General features: G+C 32.3%; 2 protein-coding genes and 2 long non-coding RNA genes across 5 annotated transcripts; all 4 read right to left on the bottom strand.

The window, feature by feature from the left end:
- Positions 1-712: 712 nt before the first annotated feature.
- Positions 713-2,369, bottom strand: LOC110710262. Its single transcript, XM_021888534.1, has 6 exons — positions 1,950-2,369; positions 1,703-1,862; positions 1,472-1,600; positions 1,253-1,396; positions 938-1,138; positions 713-838 (listed from the first exon to the last, which is right to left on the bottom strand). Exons 1-6 carry the CDS (start codon positions 1,994-1,996, stop codon positions 713-715), a joined length of 807 nt encoding a protein of 268 aa, XP_021744226.1. The 5' UTR covers positions 1,997-2,369.
- A 177-nt stretch (positions 2,370-2,546) lies between these two features.
- On the bottom strand, positions 2,547-3,059 carry LOC110710369. The gene is made up of 3 exons (XR_002509156.1): positions 3,027-3,059; positions 2,882-2,947; positions 2,547-2,804 (listed from the first exon to the last, which is right to left on the bottom strand). It is a non-coding gene; the product is annotated as an uncharacterized LOC110710369 (long non-coding RNA).
- A 3,500-nt stretch (positions 3,060-6,559) lies between these two features.
- LOC110710390 lies at positions 6,560-7,699 on the bottom strand. Of its 2 annotated transcripts, XM_021888681.1 has the most exons (5): positions 7,449-7,699; positions 7,255-7,347; positions 7,061-7,123; positions 6,820-6,900; positions 6,560-6,734 (listed from the first exon to the last, which is right to left on the bottom strand). In XM_021888681.1, exons 1-5 carry the CDS (start codon positions 7,487-7,489, stop codon positions 6,650-6,652), a joined length of 363 nt encoding a protein of 120 aa, XP_021744373.1. In that variant the 5' UTR covers positions 7,490-7,699; the 3' UTR covers positions 6,560-6,649. The 2 variants fall into 2 exon arrangements, with proteins under 2 accessions (XP_021744373.1, XP_021744374.1); XM_021888682.1 differs by lacking the exon at positions 6,820-6,900.
- Positions 7,700-8,621: 922 nt separating this feature from the next.
- Positions 8,622-9,555, bottom strand: LOC110710305. Its single transcript, XR_002509143.1, has 2 exons — positions 8,760-9,555; positions 8,622-8,668 (listed from the first exon to the last, which is right to left on the bottom strand). It is a non-coding gene; the product is annotated as an uncharacterized LOC110710305 (long non-coding RNA).
- Between the last annotated feature and the right edge of the window lie 10,409 nt (positions 9,556-19,964).

The following is a 19,964-nucleotide window of genomic DNA, read 5'->3' as shown; positions in this document are numbered from 1 at the left end:
CGGTTCAAATAAATGATCAAGGATTTCGTGTTCAGAATGTTCAAGTTACTCCTCCCACAGTTCAAAGAAATGATCAAGGTGCTCGTGTTCCAATTCTTCAATCAAGAAATGTTCAATTAGGTTCTAAAAAGATTTCTTCTAAGTATGATAGGTTGTTAGCCTTTTTTGATACAAGTGTAGCTAAACGTTTGGCTAATAAAGATAAATAATTAGTATTCCAAAACTTTATAAACATTAGACTTTTTTGTAATGTTGATTTAATTACTATTTTGTAATTTTGAATTTTCGATCTATTATGCAAAAGACATAAATATTATATTTTATATAGTACTATTTTTAGTATATTTGAACTTTATATTAGAATTTTATATGTTTTTAAAATTATACATTTATCAATGATTATTTAGTCATTAGAATTTTATATGTTTTAAAATTCTACATTTATCAATGATTATTTAGTTATTTGTATATGAACAAAAGTAAGAACCAACATCCAATTTATAAAACTTATAAAAAACTTTCATTCAAAGATTAAAATGAAATATCAATTACAATAATATTAAAATAAAATATAAAAAACTTTCATTCAAAGATTAAAATGAAATATCAATTACAATAATATTAAAATAAAATCCATAAGTCTATTTCTTAAAAAAAAAATAGTCATATATAAGAAATGAACATATACATAGTTGTAAATGAACATTTGAAACTACAAAGTTGCAAATTTTCTAGCTTTCCTTCTATTTGCTCTTGATTCAGTGTTTTCTTCAAATAACATCAGTGTTTTCCTTCTATTTGCTGTGTATTGGAGCCTTAGCTTTCTAATTTGTTCCACCTGTTGAACAAAATGAATTGTCAAATTTTAATTAAACAATCTTTACTGTTTCATAAATGAATATTATATCTTAAATAATTGATCATTTATAACTCTTACATTGTTTGGTTTTAAATCACAAATCCAGCTCTCATTAGGATCAGCAGTGAAGGTTTCCATATGCTTCATCATGTAAACTCCACAGTTTGTATAGTCATTGTTGCTACGCCATTTCATCTTTTCCAAAACAACTGTGTAGTCTTCAATTCTTTTTGCATCTTGATATCCAAGGTGTTTCATGTACTCTGCCAATCCTTTTAACTGATAGAAAAAAGAGTAAAAATTGTTTAGAAGTTTGTATTGTGATGAAGACATGAACAATTAATAAAATATAATTGATCATGTAGCCAACTATAAATGAACATATTATCTCACCATCATTTTTGGTTGTTCTTCATATTTTGCTTGGACTGATACCTTTTTTGGTAGTTTTCTATTGTCAATTATATGAATTTTGTCTTCTATATGATTGACGCACAACAGAAAAAAATGTTGAGAAGTTGATACTGGGAAGAAGACCTGAACAAATTATATAATGTTATTGGACAATATATTGAATGTAATTTAACATTTGTATTAAACAAGAATTAATACCTGTTTATATCCAACAATGCTGTCAATTTTATTCAACTTCAGTTCATTGTCAATTCTTTCTATGAAGGCATTAATTCTTGTCTTCATTGATGATCCTTCTCGACAAACTCTATTTGTGCACATAATGTGCTGTTGAAATAGAAACAAACATATAGAAGTTAAATGAATTTTTAGCAATTATTTATCATAGGAAAATAGAATCAATAATATAAAAAAAGAAGAAAGACTAACATGAAGCACTGTTGAGAAATAAATCTTGTTTCTCGGCTTTTTATGATTAAGAAACCTTGCCCATCCATCTATGACACAATTTGTCACTTCAACATCATCTCCAAGAGTTTTCATTTCATTTCTATTGATGAGATTCAAGCCATCATAGTATAAGAGTGCACTGCATTATGAACATTTAATAATATGAATGTGAACATATTTTTATAAAAGATATTAAACCTTAATTTTAATTAGTGTAAGTAATTACCTTTCATCTTTTCCACCAAGAGCAAAGTCTACTGCAATTTCGTTCATGGCTTTCTCATCTTTAAACAGATCCTTGTACTTGACCAAGTAAGGAGATCGGAAAGCAGGAGGAATTGTTTGCTTTTCGCGTTTTGGTCTTGTTGTTCAATATAAAATATTGTTAAATTAAGAAAATTATGAGGAACATAAATGAACATTTGAGTGTATATAAATAAATTTGAAATTATACCTTTCAACCTTTTCCTTTTCAGTTTTTTTCTTCTTTTCTGCAATTGACTTTTTCTTATCATCATTCCTGGTCATATTACATAACACAAATGTACATTTAGGTATATGAAAATGTTCATTATTATTTTTGAACATTTACTTAATATAAATAATGTACCTTTTTGTGACTTTTGAGGATGAAGCAACAATCTTCTTGTTTTTCACTGAAAAGTCAAACAATGTCAGTACATATTAATAAAATATAAGCTTCTTATGTAACACCCTGAATCATTTTCAATTCATAAAATGAAAGATATTGATTTAACATAAACCACACATTCATATTACATATTCAACAAAATAATGTACACACATACACTAGTTTGAGAAACTCCAGTTTCAAGTTACAACACGATAGTAACATAAGTTAAATTGTTCCATCTAGATATTTTTTCCTTACTAATTACATAACCCTAATAGTAAGACATGTCTTCAGGATTTTACCCCTCCACTTTTTCATCATTTTTTGTTTTTTCAAAAACATCTTCCTTGTTTTGTTTTCCACCTCCAACTGTGTTTTTTGGATCATCACTTTTTTCACCACCATCTGACCTAGGGTCAGCATCAACCACTGAACCAGATCCTGCATCTAAGAAAAAATTTAATTAGATATAATATTATTTCTTTGTAAATGAACATTTGAGTATTTATAATTGAACATTATACCTGTTCTAGGCAATCCTTCATTATCTGACCTAGTGTCAGCATCAAATTTTGAACCAGTTGCTGCGTCTAACAAAAAAATACAATTAATAATGAATATTTCTTGTTTGTAAATGAACATTTTACACTTTTTAATTTAACATTATACCAGTTCTAGAAAATTCTTCAATTCTTTGTTCTAAAGCTGCTGAAGTTTTACCCACATCCTTTTCTCCAGCTGTATTATAAATCATCATTTTGGAGATACACTAAGTTAATAGTATTTACACATAATAATTAGAAATGAACATTTCTACTTAAGTTTATGTACATTATTATTAAATATATGAACATATTACCATTTGTTGAAATTATTGGTTGTTCAATTATATCACCAAGTGTTGAAGAGGTGGGCCCTGTTTCTGTTTAGGACAATTTAGACCACAAATTTAGAATTTTTCATATAAAAATTAGGATATATAGTCTCTTTTAGTTAGAATTTACCAATGGCTGGAGAAGGTGGAGTCAACCCCAAGCTGAAAGCTTTTCTGATGTCATATTCTTGTTCTTTTTCCTTTCCCTTTTTGGTTAATTTCTTCCTAGTCATTTGCTTCTCAGTTGTTTGCTTTTCAGACCCTTGCATCAGATTCTTCTCAGCTTGTGCAAGTGCATTTAGGAAATCCTCACTACCAAATAATTCTTCATCTTGGCTTAGAATTGATGGTTCCCTAGCTGCCACCTTTCCTAAAACTTCATCAACTTTTTTCACCAAGTCATTTCCAGGGAAGATATCCTTTGCCTTCACCAATTTTGAAGAAAGCTTTGACAGGTTTGAACAAGTTGTTTTTACCAGGGAAACAAAATCATCCATAAAAACCTATATGAATGAATATTAAAAATTATGCAGTTGAACATTTCAGATTATACAAATGAGGTTAACAAAAGTGATCATTTTATAACCTTAGGACTTTCTTCAACTTCTGCAGCAATCCTTGGTAGAATTTTCCCTCTCCCAAATCCCAATTCTAATTCAATCTTCAACCTCTCAAGAACCATGTCTCTATTCCATGCAGATATGATAGGAATTGTTCTTGGAGGCCTTTTGTCTAACCTCTGAACTCTATCAAAATAGAACAACTACAAGAAAAAAGAAAACATGGAACAGAACATAAACAATAAAAAAAAGTGCATTTATTTAAATTTAAAAGAACATTTTGTATCTAAGAATATACCATCAGAAATTGAAGAGGGCCTTTGTAGAACCCCTTGCCTTGCTGCTTTCTCCAATCAACATGACATTTGATAAGTGAGTCATATACAAACTGACACCAGTTCAAATTTTTTATGTTTTCTTTGTCCATCATAGAATAAAGAAATTTGAAATGGCATTGATTGTTTGATACACATTTCATCAAGCAGTTCACAGCCACTGCTAAAAAGTTAGTAATGAAATGTTCACTTGGTGGTCTGTTGTTGGTGAATTTATCATTTATGTATCCATTCACAATCTGCAAACAAAATGAACAAAACATTTATACTTTTGATCATTTAATGTATTTAAAATGAACATTTAAAACTGATCATACCTGACTCACTGATGGAGTTTTTCCTGACCATGATTTTCTCCATTTCTTCAGAAATTCTGCATACTCCTCACTAATTTTATCAGACTTTGGCTCAACAATTGGAATTTCTCCAGTAGGCAAGCCATAAACTACCCTAACATCCTCTACCTCAATTTCTATTTTTTCATTCTTTGGTAGTTCAAAACACTGGCTATTTTCTTCAAAACTTCCCAATAACCAATTACAGAACTTTTGATCAAGTTGAGGTAAACTAATGTCAAGAAGTGATCCTAACCCTATATCAACAACTTGTTGTTTTTGGGTAGGTGTCATCTTTTTTATCCATGCAATGAACTTCACATGTCCTCCTCTCTTTGAAGATTTCTCTTCCTCAAATTCATCTTCCTGAATTTCCTCAACTTCATCAGTTTCTATTGCTTGAACCATTTCAGTTTTCATTTTCTTTTTTCCCCTACCTTCAATCTTTCCTTCATCATACAGTACCATCTTTTGCTCCTCCTTTTCAACCTTTGCCTTCACTGAATTCCCTTTCTTTGCCTGTTTCTTCCTTGGCTTTACTTCTTCCTCTTCCTCCTCTTCCTCCACCTCATAATCATCCTCACTGACAGGCTCTGCTTCTGCTCTATAAACTGACTCTTCACTATCATCATCACTGTCAGTAGAACTTTCATCAGTAGGATCTTGAGAGGGTTCATCTGATGGTACTTCTTGTATTTTTTTTCTCTTTCCAGCATTTCTCTTGGCAGGACTGACATCTGAAAATTAAATATATAATTTTGTTTAAGTATTGAAAATGTACAGTAAGCAAATGATAAAATGAACAAAATTGTTTTCTCAAATGATCATTCTATATATAGAAATTGAACATTTATAATATATCATTATATACCTGCTTTTCTTTTGCCAGCAACCTTAGAAGTTTTCTTCACTTCTTCTGGAGTTTTCTTTTTCCCACCTATATATTGAAATTGAACATTAATGATATACCATCATAAATGATCATTCTATACATTAAGATTGAACATTTACCCTTTTTGCCTTGGTCTGGAGGATATTCAGCAGGAGCACCTGCCATTTTTTTTATTGGAGTAGGTGCTGGAGGTGGTGCATCAGCTTCCTTTTGAATAGGAAAAGTCCTTGTAGACATTCTTCTCTTCTGTCCTATTTTTGCGGTTTCTTTAGCAGGTTCAACATCCTTCTTCAGGCTTCCTTTTTCAGATTCATCTAACAGAACATCTATTGTTTTTAAAAAAATTTATGTTAGTATATTTGAAAGTGTAATATTTATTGTGAAACAGAAAAGTATTATGATTACCTTGGCTCCTTGTAATTCTACCACTTGGCACAACAACAAGGCTTTTGTTTTTGTTTTTCCTTGCAACCATTTTGTATCTTGTTTTCATTTTGGTTGAATGATCACTTTTTTGTGATGATGGAGTTGTCTCCTCACTAAGTTTTGTGGAAACTTTATCATCATCTTGATCTAGAAGATAAGTTTCATCCTCAATTTGAACAAAATCAGGTGCAATTTGTGCTGCATATGAAATGATCAAATATAAAAGATTAAATAAACATTTATTTAAATTGGATGACAAATGTTTACTATATACAATATAAATGAACATTTCAGATAATGAATATGTACATTTTCTACTATTTACCTTTCGGATCTGTTGTCTTTGTAGACTCATCTTCCACTGTTTTCTCTTTAGGGATTTTCTCCTTTTCAAGCTCTTTTTTTCCCTCTTGTCCTTCTATGAAAATTTAATTAGTTAATATTTATATATTTTTTTAATCTTATTGAACATTCAATATTATGTAGATCCAATATGAACATTTTATGTAATAAAAATGTACATTTATAAATTTTTACCTTCTACATTTGTTGTCTTTGGAAAGACATCTTCCACAGTTTTGTCTTTAGGGCTTTTCTCTTTTTCAGTCCCTTTTTTTTCCTTCTTGTCCTTCTATTAAAATTTATTTAGTTAAAATTTAATTTTTTTAGTCTTATTGAATATTTAATATTATGCTTTTCCAATATGAACATTTTTTGTAATAAAAATGTACATTTTAAAATTTTTACCTTTTTCCATAGTTTTCTCTTCTATTGGCCCTTTTTCTTTCTTTTTTGCTTCACCTTCAAAAGTAATAGTATTGTTAAAATTGATATTTATGACTATTAAACAAAAATATTCAATAAATATGATCATTTACCTTTCCTGATTTCCTTGCTTGCCTTTTCCATTCTTTTGAGATTTCTCATAATTTTGATTGTCGATTCTTTGTACTTCCTGTAAATGTATGATATTGTTATATAACTTTGAAATATATTCATTAATTGATTAAATTAATTCAATTATTTAAATTTAAACATACTTTGGGTTTCTCTCTATGTCTAAATGTATTTCTTGCATCTTGTCCTTTAATGTTGTTATTCTTGCATCATCTTTGGGTTTTCTGATATTTCATTAAAAATATGTTTGAATTTACAATTTTGATTAGTAAATAAAAAAATGAACATATAACTTATATTACTGTTGGTCATGAGCAAACTTTTTTGTACTGATTTTCAAATGAACATATAGTCTATCTAAATTGAACATTTAAGTTTTCTTACTTTTGGCCAAGACTATTCTTTACTGGATTGCTTTGCACTTTTGGTTGAACTTCTTCTTGCTTGCTGAAATCAATATTAAGAAATACTTTAAATAAAAATGAAATACTTTTAATAAAAAATGCACATAAATTGTACACAAAATATACTGTTATAAAAATGAACATTTGTTGATATAAAATTGATCATTAGTATACCTTTCATCCCTACTCTCTTTGTCAGTTGTGTTATGTGTAGCAGACACACTCTTAGTTGTTGCATTAGTAGCAGGAATGTTCTCACTTTGTTCACTTAAAAAAACAAAATTATTTTATATAATATGATATTAAAGTATGAACTAATTTATACAATGAAGAAGATGATTAGTTATTTTGGTATAAAGCTTTTATACCTTATTGTTTGATTTGTCTCTGGTGGTCTTGATTTTGACATAACAAATTTCACTCGAACCTTTTTTTTCACTAAAATTTTAAGAATTACCTAATAAGTTTGGTATATATATACAATGTACAATAATTGAATGTAAAAACAATTATTTTATACATATAAACTTACTTGTTTAAAGTGTATCTTTCATAACTATTACCATATTCATTTTGTTCTATAACCTTCTTTAGAGTTAATGGTTCAGATTTCCCATCTCTAAATTGAAGCAAGCGTATCACTCTAAATGGCACATCACTACATTATAAATTAATTACATGACATTAGTTTGAATGCATATCACTGAAATGATTATTATCATATTTATATATGTGCATGATGATTTAATGAAATGTATATTTGTTATTTAAATCTCAATGAATACTCAAATGAACAAATATACATATATGATCATAATTATATCTATAAATGAACATTATGAGTATCAAATATGATCATATACAATGATGTTTCAATGAAATGTACTTTTGTTCTTAAATCTCAATAAATACTCATATGAACAAATATACATATATGATCATAATTATATCTATAAATGAACATTATGAGTATCAAATATGATCATATACAATGATGTTTCAATGAAATGTACTTTTGTTCTTAAATCTCGATAAATACTCATATGAACAAATATAAATATATGATCATAACTATATCTATAAATGAACATTATGAGTATCAAATATGATCATATACAAATAACATATTAAACAAAGATAAAACCAATTTTTATCAAATACAACTAGCATATTAGACATGAACATAATATATTCTGTAAATGACTAATTACCTTGGTAGTGGAGACATTGTTAAATCCGTACCAATTGAAATGTCAATATCTTTTAAAAGTTCCGGATCTACAATTGGATCATTTTAGCGGTTTTTTTTCAATTTGTCTACTCTTGACTGAAGAGGTACATCATCATCATCGTCTATGTTTTATTTAATAAATTGTTAATGTTTTAGTTATTTTCAGTAAAATCTTAGAACAATTACTACAATCGCAAAAATTTTTAACAAAAATTAGGTTTTACAAATAAATTCGCTCTATAATTTTCATCGCAAGAATATGAACAAATTAGGTTTTACAAAAGTTAGGGTTCATACATTTCTTCAGAAATTTTCAACAAATTACTCGTCTCTGAAGTATTCTTCTCCAAAATCATACTACAATTGCAAAAAATTGAACAAAAATTAGGTTTCACACATAAAATCGCACTATAATTGTCATCGAAAGAAAATGAACAAAATTACTTACTCTTTAGATACATTTTGCTCCGTTTTTGCAGTTTCTTCTTGCATGTTCTTCTCTGTAGTGGTTTTTTGCAAAATCGCACTACAATCGCAACAAAATGAACAAAATTAAGGTTTCACACATAAAATTGCACTACAATCTCAAAAAATGAACAAAACTAACGAAATTACTTACTCTTTTTGTTGTGATTGTTTAATTTCTTCTCGAATATCAGACATTTGAAGCAATTTTGGAGTATTTTGAAGCAATTTTTCAGTGATTTAAATTGAAATTTGTTCCGATTCGTTGGGTTTGATGAGAGAGAAACTCTAGAGAAATGAAGAAGATGGTGTTTAGAGAGAGAGAATGATTTGAAATTGATTTTTTTTTTATTTTTTTTATGTATATATATATGTGGGGTAGGGGAAGTTAGTTATGCAGTTACTGTGGTTATTGTGGGGAGTGGGTAATTATTGTGGGTTAGTGGAGGGGGTGTGGGTAGTAACTCTAAACGCTGCGTTTAGAGGGAGTGTAGGTTGGGCTACCTACACTAGGGTCTAGTGTATACCAATTACTTCTTTGATGGGATTTGCAAGCTCGGGCCCCTTCAAGCTTTTGGCCCAAATTTCTTTCCTTGATTGGTCCGTAACAATAACTTGTAAAATCTTGGACCTTCTCACATATCGAGCCCTTGATCGCCGAACTAACTTTTTTTAACTCGGTCTTGGGCTTTAAGTATACGGTCATAAAATACGATCCAAACTCTAATATCTTCGTAGTGGCTCAATAAGCTCCGAAATTATCAAATCTGTAAATTCTTACAAAATAATACCAACTCTACAAAAACACTAGAAAACGTATATTAGTAATAAAAATAGCTCCGTAGAGCTCAAATAAGCACAAATATGACCGTGGGAAGGGGAATAAATAAATATATATATATATATAATAGACTCATCAAACATCTCCAATGCCTAGGATTCTTCTTTTGCCGACTAGCACCATAGACCATTTTGAATCGACTGGGTCGGTTACATAGAACACTTGCTTAGCTTGAAATGCAGCTCAGGGATGAATGGTTTTGCACTATCATTCAGGTGGCCAAGATCTACAAGAGTAAAGTCATCATATTTGACGTTACACTTGATATTATCAATCCACTTACACTGGAAAAGAGCAACTGTGAAGTTACAATAATCAAGGTCCCATATTTCTTGAATTCAACCATAGTATGACAACCCTGTATCAACGGGTGATTTATCCTTAGCACTTGCAAACTCCCTTGACGATGCCATAAGCATTATACCACTGTTTTGGGTAGAGGAAGATTTCAAATCCTGACGCTCAGTCCAAAAAGTGTACCCATTTATGTCATCCCTCAAATGAGCGAACATCATCCCTAGGACCATAAGCAAACCACCTTACTATATCAGTGACACTCTCATCCAATCGATCCATCACTTGATCACGAAACCAACACACAAACCTCTTATTATGCAACTGCATCAGTGCCCTTCACCTTTTGATGGAAATTCATCACGCAAACTAGCCATGTGCTCGTCTAAATATAGGTGAACATCTGCAACATGGTGTAACACAAATAGGTGTGCTTGTAAGAACTTATCTCGGTCAGGTGACATTCGTTTGGACTCGATTTTTCCATGATCATCAAGTCTCCCTTCATGTAGAGAAGTAGGAAGACCAATAGGTTCAGCAACAGCTATATAGTCGGCCACAAAATTACCAATCTCCTCACCCACGGTCCCTTGAATCATACTTCCTTCCGGGTGAGCCGGATTCCTTACTTTATTTTGCAATGTACCCATGTGTCTTTCAAAAGGATAGCACTACCTCATGAACACTGGACCGCAAAACTTAATCTCACGAACCAAATGAAGAATCAGATGCACCATATGTCAAAAAATAAGGGTGGGAAATACATCTCAAATTTGCACAAAGTCACAACCACATCCGCATGCAAAGCATCAAGTGTATAAGGATCAAGCACTTTGCTGCATATTGTATTGAAAAATGAACAAAGGCTTGTAATAGCTTCCCTCACGTGCTTCGGTAAAATACCACGTATTGCAATTGGTAGGAATACTTGCATCATAATGTGACAATCATGGGATTTCATACTTGTCAACTTCAATTCTCCATTTAAGGATACAAATCTTTTCATGTTAGATGCGTACCCTGATGGAACCTTAATTTCGTACATACATGCACAAAACATCCGTTTTTCTACCCTTGACAATGTGTAGCAAGCCGAAGGTAAATAAGCCTTTTCATCCTTGCCTTTACCCTCATATTTCTTCTTCGACGCATCTGAGGCCTTTCCCTTTTCCTTTCCCTTTCCCTGGCTCTTCCCTTTTCATTTTTTCGAAACAATTTCATTTTCCTTTTCCTGTTCCTTTCCCTTTCTAACCTTTTCCTGAGCCCACAATTCTGAACGAACCTCCATCTTTTTCCAAATCTAACCGTGCACCCTTTCCATCCTTTGTTTTGCCTTGAATATTCATCAGCGTTCCTACAAGAGCATCACACACATTCTTCTCTATATGCATCACATCAAGACAATGCCTAACGTCATGTTCTTTCCAGTACGGAAGCTTCTAAAAGATTGATTCTTTTTTAAAGAGAGCAGTTGAGTCCGCAGCTTTTTCTGTTTTTCCAAATACTGTTCGTATACCCTTAACTCCTCACCAGTCAATGGCCTTGGCGCAGTCCCCTATTCCACTGTCCCATCAAAAGCCTTTTTCTGCCTACGGTTCGGGTGATCGCGCCTGAGAAACCTTCGGGTCCGCACGTACACCTCTTTGTGAGAATGATCAAGGTGTATGCTTGGTGTGTCATCAATACAAATGGGGCATGCTTTTTTTCCTTTGTTCTTGTACCCAGACAAGTTGCCATATGTAGGAAAATCATTAATGGTCCACATAAGAGCTGCACGCAATGTGAACATCTCATTCTTATGAGCATCAAAAACGGAAACCCCTTCATCCCACATCTTTCTCAAATCGTCAACAAGTGGCGCAAGATAAACATCTATGTCGTTTCCAGGTTGCCTTGGCCCCATTATTAGCAGTGAAAGCATTACATACTTACGTTTTATGCACAACCAGGAGGCAAATTGTAGATCACTAAAAGTACCGACCATGTGCTGTGTTGGGTACTAAAAGTGCCAAATGGATTCATCCTGTCCGTGCACAACCCAAGCCTTAAATTTATGACTTCATCACCAAATTTCCCAAACTTCATATCAATGTTCTTCCATTGCAGGGAGTCAGCTGGATGCTTCAGCATTCTGTTTTTCTTTCTTCCCTCTGCATGCCACCTCAAGTTTTTAGCGTCTTTTGGTGTAGAGAATAGACGCTTAAACCTTGGAATAATGGGAAGATACCACAACACCTTAGCAGGAGGTCCCTTCGTACCAGCATTGCAACTCATGCACTTGTAGCGCGACTTCTTGCATCGTGGACACTCCTCCAATTATTCATATTCATTTCGATAAAGAATACAATCATTAGGACATGCATGTTAATACAATCATTAGGACATGCATGTATCTTCTTATACTCCAAACCAAATGGACACATGAGCTTCTTTGCATAATAGTAAGACTCAGGAATTTCATTCCCGTCAGGCAACATCTCACTTAACGCGGTCAACAAAGAAGTAAAACTAGTGTCCGTCCACCCATGCTTCGACTTAATGTTAAAAAGTGTTAGCACGGCTGATAGTTTGGAGTATTTTTTGCACCCAGGATACAAAGTCTTTTTAGAAGCCTCCGATAATGACTCAAACACGTCACCTTCAACACTATGCATCATCTCATCCACCTCTTCATCCTCGACCTCATCCACCTGATCATCCTCAAATCCATCCTCATCACCATTATCAATAATATATTCATCCGTATTCCTCGTCCACACGAATCTCATTGCTTCTATCATGCACATCATTCCCATCAACATCCCCATTGTACTCTCCTTCTTCACCGTGCCAAATCCACACATGGTATTTAAGCATAAACCCACGACAAATTACATGATCTCTAATGATTTCAACACTATTGACCACCTTCACATTATTACAATCAACACAAGGACAATAGAGGCAATCGACACCCATTCTGCGCTGATAAGATGAAGCCCTATCACAAAACTCTTGAACCCCATGAAAGAATTCTACTGTACTACGTCTACCATACATCTAACCACGATCCTTCTCCATTTAGTAAATTGTCTCTAAACATAGCAACATATTATGAATAATGTATAATTGCTACATATATTATGTAAATCAAATTCAAACACACACCATGCATATACCATTCATATAGTGAAAAAATGCATGCTTCCAAAGGGTCCTTATCACTCCAACCTAACCCATTCTTAACGTCTAATCTCACTAGTGAATGTATGTCGACTTTCCAATTTTAAGGAAAATCCGGCAGCATTTCCCCCCACTTCTCCAAGTACACGATGTAGATAATTACTTACCCACATATGTACCCAGAGAATATGGTGAGGAAATGGTAAGCCAAGGTGTTCCTTAAAAAAAAAAAAAAAAGACATACATTCACCACCTAACTCTTATACTATCTTGTACAAGTGTTATATATATATATATATATATATATATATATATATATATATATAATAATAAAATTTCTCATGACGATATACATTCAATAATACAACCTTGTCACTAATCTCACTATAATTAAATTGACACCAAAACTTTGTCATGTAGACTATCAATCAGTGACATTTCGATAATCGGAGTATGTTTTAATCACCGAAATTCAATAAAAAAAATCAAAATAATTTTTAAAAAGTTGAAACAAATTTTAATTTATTTACAATAATAATGAATAAAGAGCAAATTTCCTAATTATTATCCTAATTAAATTCTAAACCTAATATCCTCATTATTATCCCTTAGCTTCTCTTTCACTCTTAATTTGAAGATCGAGTTTCGATGAACTAACAATAATGTTTTAGTTTATTAAAAAATTATTTTAGCTTATTATTACAAATTATTTTAGCTTTTTAAAATTAAACTCACTTATGTCAACAAAATGTCACTGATGGTCTTTAATAATCAAGCTTGTGTCAATTTAATATAGAGACAAGCTATGGTTGTATCAATGAATAGCTACACATTAAGTTGGTGTCATTAAATGTAATCTTGATTATGAATTTTATTTTCCTTTTCATCACAAATTCACAATTAAAAACGAATTAAATATTTATAGCATATGGAGTAAAAAATTTGAACATAACTCTCCCAGCTCCACTCATGTCCTCCAATCAAAGGGCCCAATTCCCCAAATAATCTATTATATGTATGGAGTTTTTCCCGAATCTTTAGAGAGCTACGTAGGATTAAAATTTCTTAATGCGCCAAGTATATATGATTATTGTTTAGGATAAAAATACCCTAAGACACGTGGCCCTATAAAGGCTTGCCACGTGTCAAGCTTGCAACGGTCAGCAAAGGCCCAACCCCTTTGCGACACGTGTCATTGTACCCTAATTGAGGTACAGCTCTGCCCTACTATAAATAGTAAGGGCAGACCTCATTAATGGGGATCGAATCATTTTCCACCAACCAACAAAACACAAATCCCCTTGCAAACGCTCTCAAATCGAGAAGCATTTATTGTCTTATTTCCTCATTAAGAAAGAGACTAACTTAATCTTCGGAGGCGGAACATCCCAGCCCCAGCCGGAGTATTCCGTTATTTGTGCAGGTACAGGCAAAGGAAGGAGCATACTAGGAAATTGTAACTCTCCCGTAGGACACATAAAAAACCCCCAAACAATTATAAATTCTTTTTGAACAAAAATTGATTCATAAATAGTTATACGACATCGAGATTTATATCAAACAAATACATGACTATTAAATCAAATAAAAACATCCTTTCAGCAAAGTTACAATCGTTGTTGCAAATCGTACATTCTTTATACCTCTTTCACATCGCTGTGATTTACAGCCTTCTTCGACGAGGGGGTTTATCGATCTGATGTAGCCATGAAGAAAATTTTCGTCGCTAAATTCGTCTGGTTGTAATCGAAAGATTAATCTCTTTTTCGATTCCACACAAATCTTTACCCATGAAACAACTCTACAACAATCCATCAAACAAAAAATCTAATCCTTCCTCAAAAGAGAGAAGAAAAATCTTTTCTTTCGAAGGAGAAAAATCCTCCTAAAGAAGAAAAACCCTTTCTTTCGAGGGAGAAATGTTCCTCTTAAAAGAGGAAGAGTTATTATAAACCTAGAACAAACAAAAACAAAGAGAAAAGGCACACAAAAAACAAAAATTGGGGCTTTCCACCGGTAAAAGCCGATGGAAGCCCCTCCAAAATTCAACAATGGAGGCTAGGAGTTTTAGAGAGAGAGAGGAGAGGGGAGAGAGGAGAGAGGTTGATTATACTTTTTTAGTTATAGCCAATTAAATGGGATATTTATATTTTCTTTTAGAATTAAATAATTCATATGCCACATAAGCAAAATTGGCGAATGAGATTTTAAAGTTTAAAGTAATTAAATATAATATTTTATCTTTTAAGATTAGGAATTTTATCTAAATATATAACGAACAAGATGAAATTTACAATTTATTTTAAATTAAAAATATTAAATAATATATATATAACAAATAAAATAACAAATTTTATCACATAAATACAAACATTATTTGTTTTAAAAAATACAAATAAATCGTGCATTGCACATGCTTCATCAAGTCTTATTATATATATATATATCGTATCACTAATAAATAAAGCCGGTCTCGCAGCTAGATCACGAGACATCGACACTTGGCATTCCAGTTTTTCGCCAAGTGTCAAGCCACGTAGACAACAAATAGTTATTATTATTGTGATTAGATTAGATGCCACGCACGTTAGATTGGATTGGATAAATTTATTTAGCATAAAAAAGTATACATAAAATAATTTATGATTCTTTTGAAAAAAAATTATATTTATAGTCCTATACGAATAACCACGTATCATTGATTTTTTTAGTCTTCCATTGATTTACCATTAAAGATTTTGAATCAGGTATTCTTCATATTCGGTTGTAGTATTTATGTGTATGTTTGTGATTTTGTTAATGAAATTAAAGAAGTCAAAATCTACTAAAATTAGGATACAATAGAAAGTAAAAAATTGTACAATATAAGGGAATCTTGAAGTGAATTCAGATCAATGTTAGCAAGATCTTTGAATTATACGGGTTTTTCACTTAAAAAGCGTTTCAATAATTTTTTTTTTATGCTAATCATTTTTTTTTACTATTCTGCATTATTAAAAGGGTTTAATTAATGGACCATATTTAACATTCAAACCAAAAAGTTTATCATAAAATTTTATCAACAATTCGGGCATCGCCTGAGCACAAAACTAGTACTACCTCCATTCCTAAAAATTCGACTCAGTTACTATTTATGTGGTAAAAATAAAATAACTTTGACCACATTTTATGATTTATACAATCAAAATAAATTAACAAGTTTGATCTTATTAGATTCCACTTATGATAAAATTTTCAAATATCAACTTTTAAAAAAATTTACTTATACATAGCCGAAGTTATTAATGGTCAAAGATGCTCATTGGGGACTGTGCAAATGTAAAGTGAGTCGAACTTTCAGGAATTGAGGGATTATATATATATATATATATATATATATATATATATATATATATATGTATATATATATGTATATATATATATATATGTATATTATATGTATATATATATATGTATATTATATGTATGTATGTATATATATATGTATGTATGTATATATATATATGTATGTATATATATGTATGTATGTATATATATATATATATATTTATATATATATATATACATACATATTATATATATATATATATATAGGTTCGGGATCCGGTGAGAACCACCTTCTATGTGAGAACTCATCCCATATGTGAGAACAAATCTCAGCCATTCGAACGGCTGTGATTAATCACATAAACCTCCTACAAACCACTTAACTGTCTTCTCTCTCTACCCAGTTAACTGACTTCTCTCCACCACGAAGCTTCATCAATGGCGACTGATTAATCCATTTAAAGGCTTGACAATTTTGATTTCATCTTCTTCTTCACAAGTACGAATAACTTCGATTAAAGAATATGAAGGCTCGATAATTATCAAGGTTTGTTCAACTTTTCAATTTCGATTTTACCGCTCTAAAAATTTTGAATTGCATCAATTATTAAGGCACTGTAAGTTAATTTGATTTTGATTTTCGTTGTTGTATATGATTTAATTTGAATTTTAAATCAAGATTGTGCGATTTTGATTACAAAAATTTGGGTTTCACATTTTTTAATTTCGATTTTTAGTATTCTGGAAATTTTTGAATATGAATGTTCTTAATTTTGGTTATCCGAGTTTGAAATTCTAAATTTTACTCGATTTTTTTTGCTTTGAGTGTTCTCAATTTAGGATTTTCGTTAAAATTTTCAATAGGATTTTCAATTTTGCCTGTAGACAAGATCCTTGACACCATCGAGGAGGTTGCGGACGAGCTGGACTTGCAGGTCCGCAGGAGGAAGAAGTATGGTGTTGAAGACTTGGTTGGGCCTAAGGGTGATTTCATTGCCAGGGTAGAAATTGATCAAGTAACTGAACAATTGGTAATTATCAAAGAGTTTGTTTTGAATATCCTGATAGTGCATACAAGGTGTTTGATAAAATGCTTGTTAGAAAATGCTTGGTAATTATTTGTTGTTTGAGGAATGCTATCACATGGAATTGAACAAGGGACTATTAATGCTAATCAAATGATTACTCGGCTTAAGGAGAATGTAGTTGGTAGAATTAGATGTTTGCCATGTAAAATGAGTGCTAAAAACAGAAGTTGGTTTGATAATATGTGATGTATAAGTTTCTTTAGCTGCTTGTTTTGATAATATGTGATGAGCAACGATAATAAGTTAGTTTCTCATTTGTCAAATGAGCAAATAATTAGTTGCTCATTTGTCAAATGAAAAAAATAATTAGTTGCTCATTTGTCAAATGAGCAAATACTTATTTGCTCATTTGACAAATGAGCATTGAGTTATTTGCTCATTTGACAAATGAACATTCAATTATTTTCTCATTTGACAAAAGATCAAAGAATTGTTTGCTTATTTCACAAATGAGCATTGAGTTCCTTGGTCTGCTTGCCTATGCACAAGCCCCACCCCCTTCTTCTTGGTCTGTTTCCTGCACACCAACCACACTCCTTTCTTCCACTTCCCTCCACAAACCTATCCCCCTGCCTCCTCATCTTTCTGCTTGCAGTTCTGATTTCAGAAACTGATTTCAGTTCTAATTTTAGATTATGAAACTATTGTTTGTTTGTTTGTGTGTGTGTGTGTGTGTGTATGTGCGTGTGAGTGTAAGAGTGTATGTGTAAGTGTGTGTGTTTGCTCCTGGCCGTGTACATTCTTATTTAAGAATCCGATTTCAGTTCTAATTATTGAGAGTGTGTGTGTAAGTGTGTTTAAGGGGGTGCATATTCACTTGTTACTTATTTACTTGATAATACTTCCTAGTAGTAGTTGTGTTGGGTGAGCATGTGTTGGGTAATTTGTGAGCTATGGTGGCTGTTGTAGTAATAATGGACGCATTTTAGTTTCTACATTTTATTGTTTTTCTCTGCTTCTATGGGAGGGCGTTTGATTAGGGAATTTTTATCCACCAATCACCGTCTGACAAGTGGACCAACCAGGTTCCGCCACGTGTCCTTCACGAAGGCCAACAGGAGCCTGCCACGTGTCAATCACAGATACGTCCTCTACGGACCAATTTAGACACGCCACGTGTCCACCCTGATACGTCCTCTACGGACCAATTTAGACACGCCACGTGTCCACCCATGCCAAGTGGGAAAACCGGCCATCAAGGCCCAATCCAGTCTAGAGGCCCGATCAGCCCTAGGTTTACCTTAAACCTAGAGAGTGGCACGCTTCTCAAGGCTATAAATACTTAATTAATCCTCATTAGTTAGGTAATGGAAGAATCGAAGAATCAAGAAATCAAGCAGAGAAGAACAGAAATATTACGGAACACCAACAACCGGCTAATCTCGCTAACGACGCAGATTACCAACACTAAGCACTCTCACCTAGAGAGATCTTATTACTTTAATTTCCGTATTAATTACTCCTTAATCAGGTACTAACTTGACCGTTGGAGGCGGAGCTCTCAGGAGTCTCCGTTATTTTGCAGGTACAGGCGTCCGGTTCCAGTCTCGGAATTGTAACTCTCCCGCAGGACATCAGAAAACCCCGAAACAGCGTTGATCTATATCAAAGACCTATTAGCTCAAGTGGTAGAGCACTATGCAAATGCATAGATGATGTAGGTTCGAATCCTACATAGGCTGTATTTATAAATAACTATATAAAAAAAAAACCTTCAAAAAAAACTGGATCATCTCTCCTTTTCTGCTCAACTATATCGTTGTTCAATTCTTATACATGTCTTATAATTGTAATATGATTTATGCAATGTCCGAAATTTTTAGCACGAATTAGCCTAGGCAACTTCCTCTTGAACAAATAATAGGTGTTCCTTTTCCAGCTTAACTTCAAACTTTTGTAAGTTATAAGTTAATCATGCTTCCTGTTGTATACATACTTGCAGTACTTCTGCTTCTAATGCCAAGCTACACAAGCAGTGTCAATCAAGGAAGATACAATTGCTTAGTACACAAGAATGTCGCAGTTAGCATTGGTGTAATAATTGATCGCATCACTCATGTGGGAAAGGAACAGGAAATAAGAATGAAGATTGCAGTTCAAGATGTTTATAGAGACAGCAGTGGGTGTCTTTTGTATTGTTTTCCCAATAGCCAAAAGAAATAAATTTCATTAACTACTCAAAATTTTCAAACTCTGCATTTTCACACTACTCTACATGCTAATTGAGTGTAGTTTGCTCATTTATTTGCTCACACTACAAACTTGTGTCTCCACATTTCATAAATGAACCTACGTGGGATTAGAACCCACATCTTTTGTGCATTTGCACAGTGCTCTACCCTTGAGCTAGTAGGCTAACGTATTTAAAACATTCAAACACACTCACAAATGAGCATTAATTTAACAAATGAGCAAGAATCATTTGATCATTTGACAAATGAGCATTAAATAGTTTGCTCATTTGACATAAGAGCAT

The sequence above is a fragment of the Chenopodium quinoa genome, unplaced genomic scaffold, assembly GCF_001683475.1.
Source record: "Chenopodium quinoa cultivar QQ74 unplaced genomic scaffold, ASM168347v1, whole genome shotgun sequence".
NCBI classification, from domain to species: Eukaryota; Viridiplantae; Streptophyta; class Magnoliopsida; order Caryophyllales; family Amaranthaceae; genus Chenopodium; species Chenopodium quinoa.
Note: the sequence above shows the minus strand (reverse complement) of the source record. Positions and strands in the feature narration are given on the sequence as shown.

What these genes read in the sequence shown, in the direction of transcription:
- LOC110710262 (XM_021888534.1), bottom strand. Translation starts at nt 1,996, where the DNA reads ATGAACGAAATTGCAGTAGACTTTGCTCTTGGTGGAAAAGATGAAAG. An exon ending in ATTTCTCAACAGTGCTTCAT is followed by an intron (nt 1,601 to 1,702) that starts GTTAGTCTTTCT and finishes CTATTTCAACAG; the next exon opens with CACATTATGTGCACAAATAG. An exon ending in GTGATTTAAAACCAAACAAT is followed by an intron (nt 839 to 937) that starts GTAAGAGTTATA and finishes TTTGTTCAACAG; the next exon opens with GTGGAACAAATTAGAAAGCT.
- LOC110710390 (XM_021888681.1), bottom strand. Translation starts at nt 7,489, where the DNA reads ATGTCAAAATCAAGACCACCAGAGACAAATCAAACAATAAG. An exon ending in GAGACAAATCAAACAATAAG is followed by an intron (nt 7,348 to 7,448) that starts GTATAAAAGCTT and finishes TGTTTTTTTAAG; the next exon opens with TGAACAAAGTGAGAACATTC. An exon ending in AAGAATAGTCTTGGCCAAAA is followed by an intron (nt 6,901 to 7,060) that starts GTAAGAAAACTT and finishes ATGAAATATCAG; the next exon opens with AAAACCCAAAGATGATGCAA.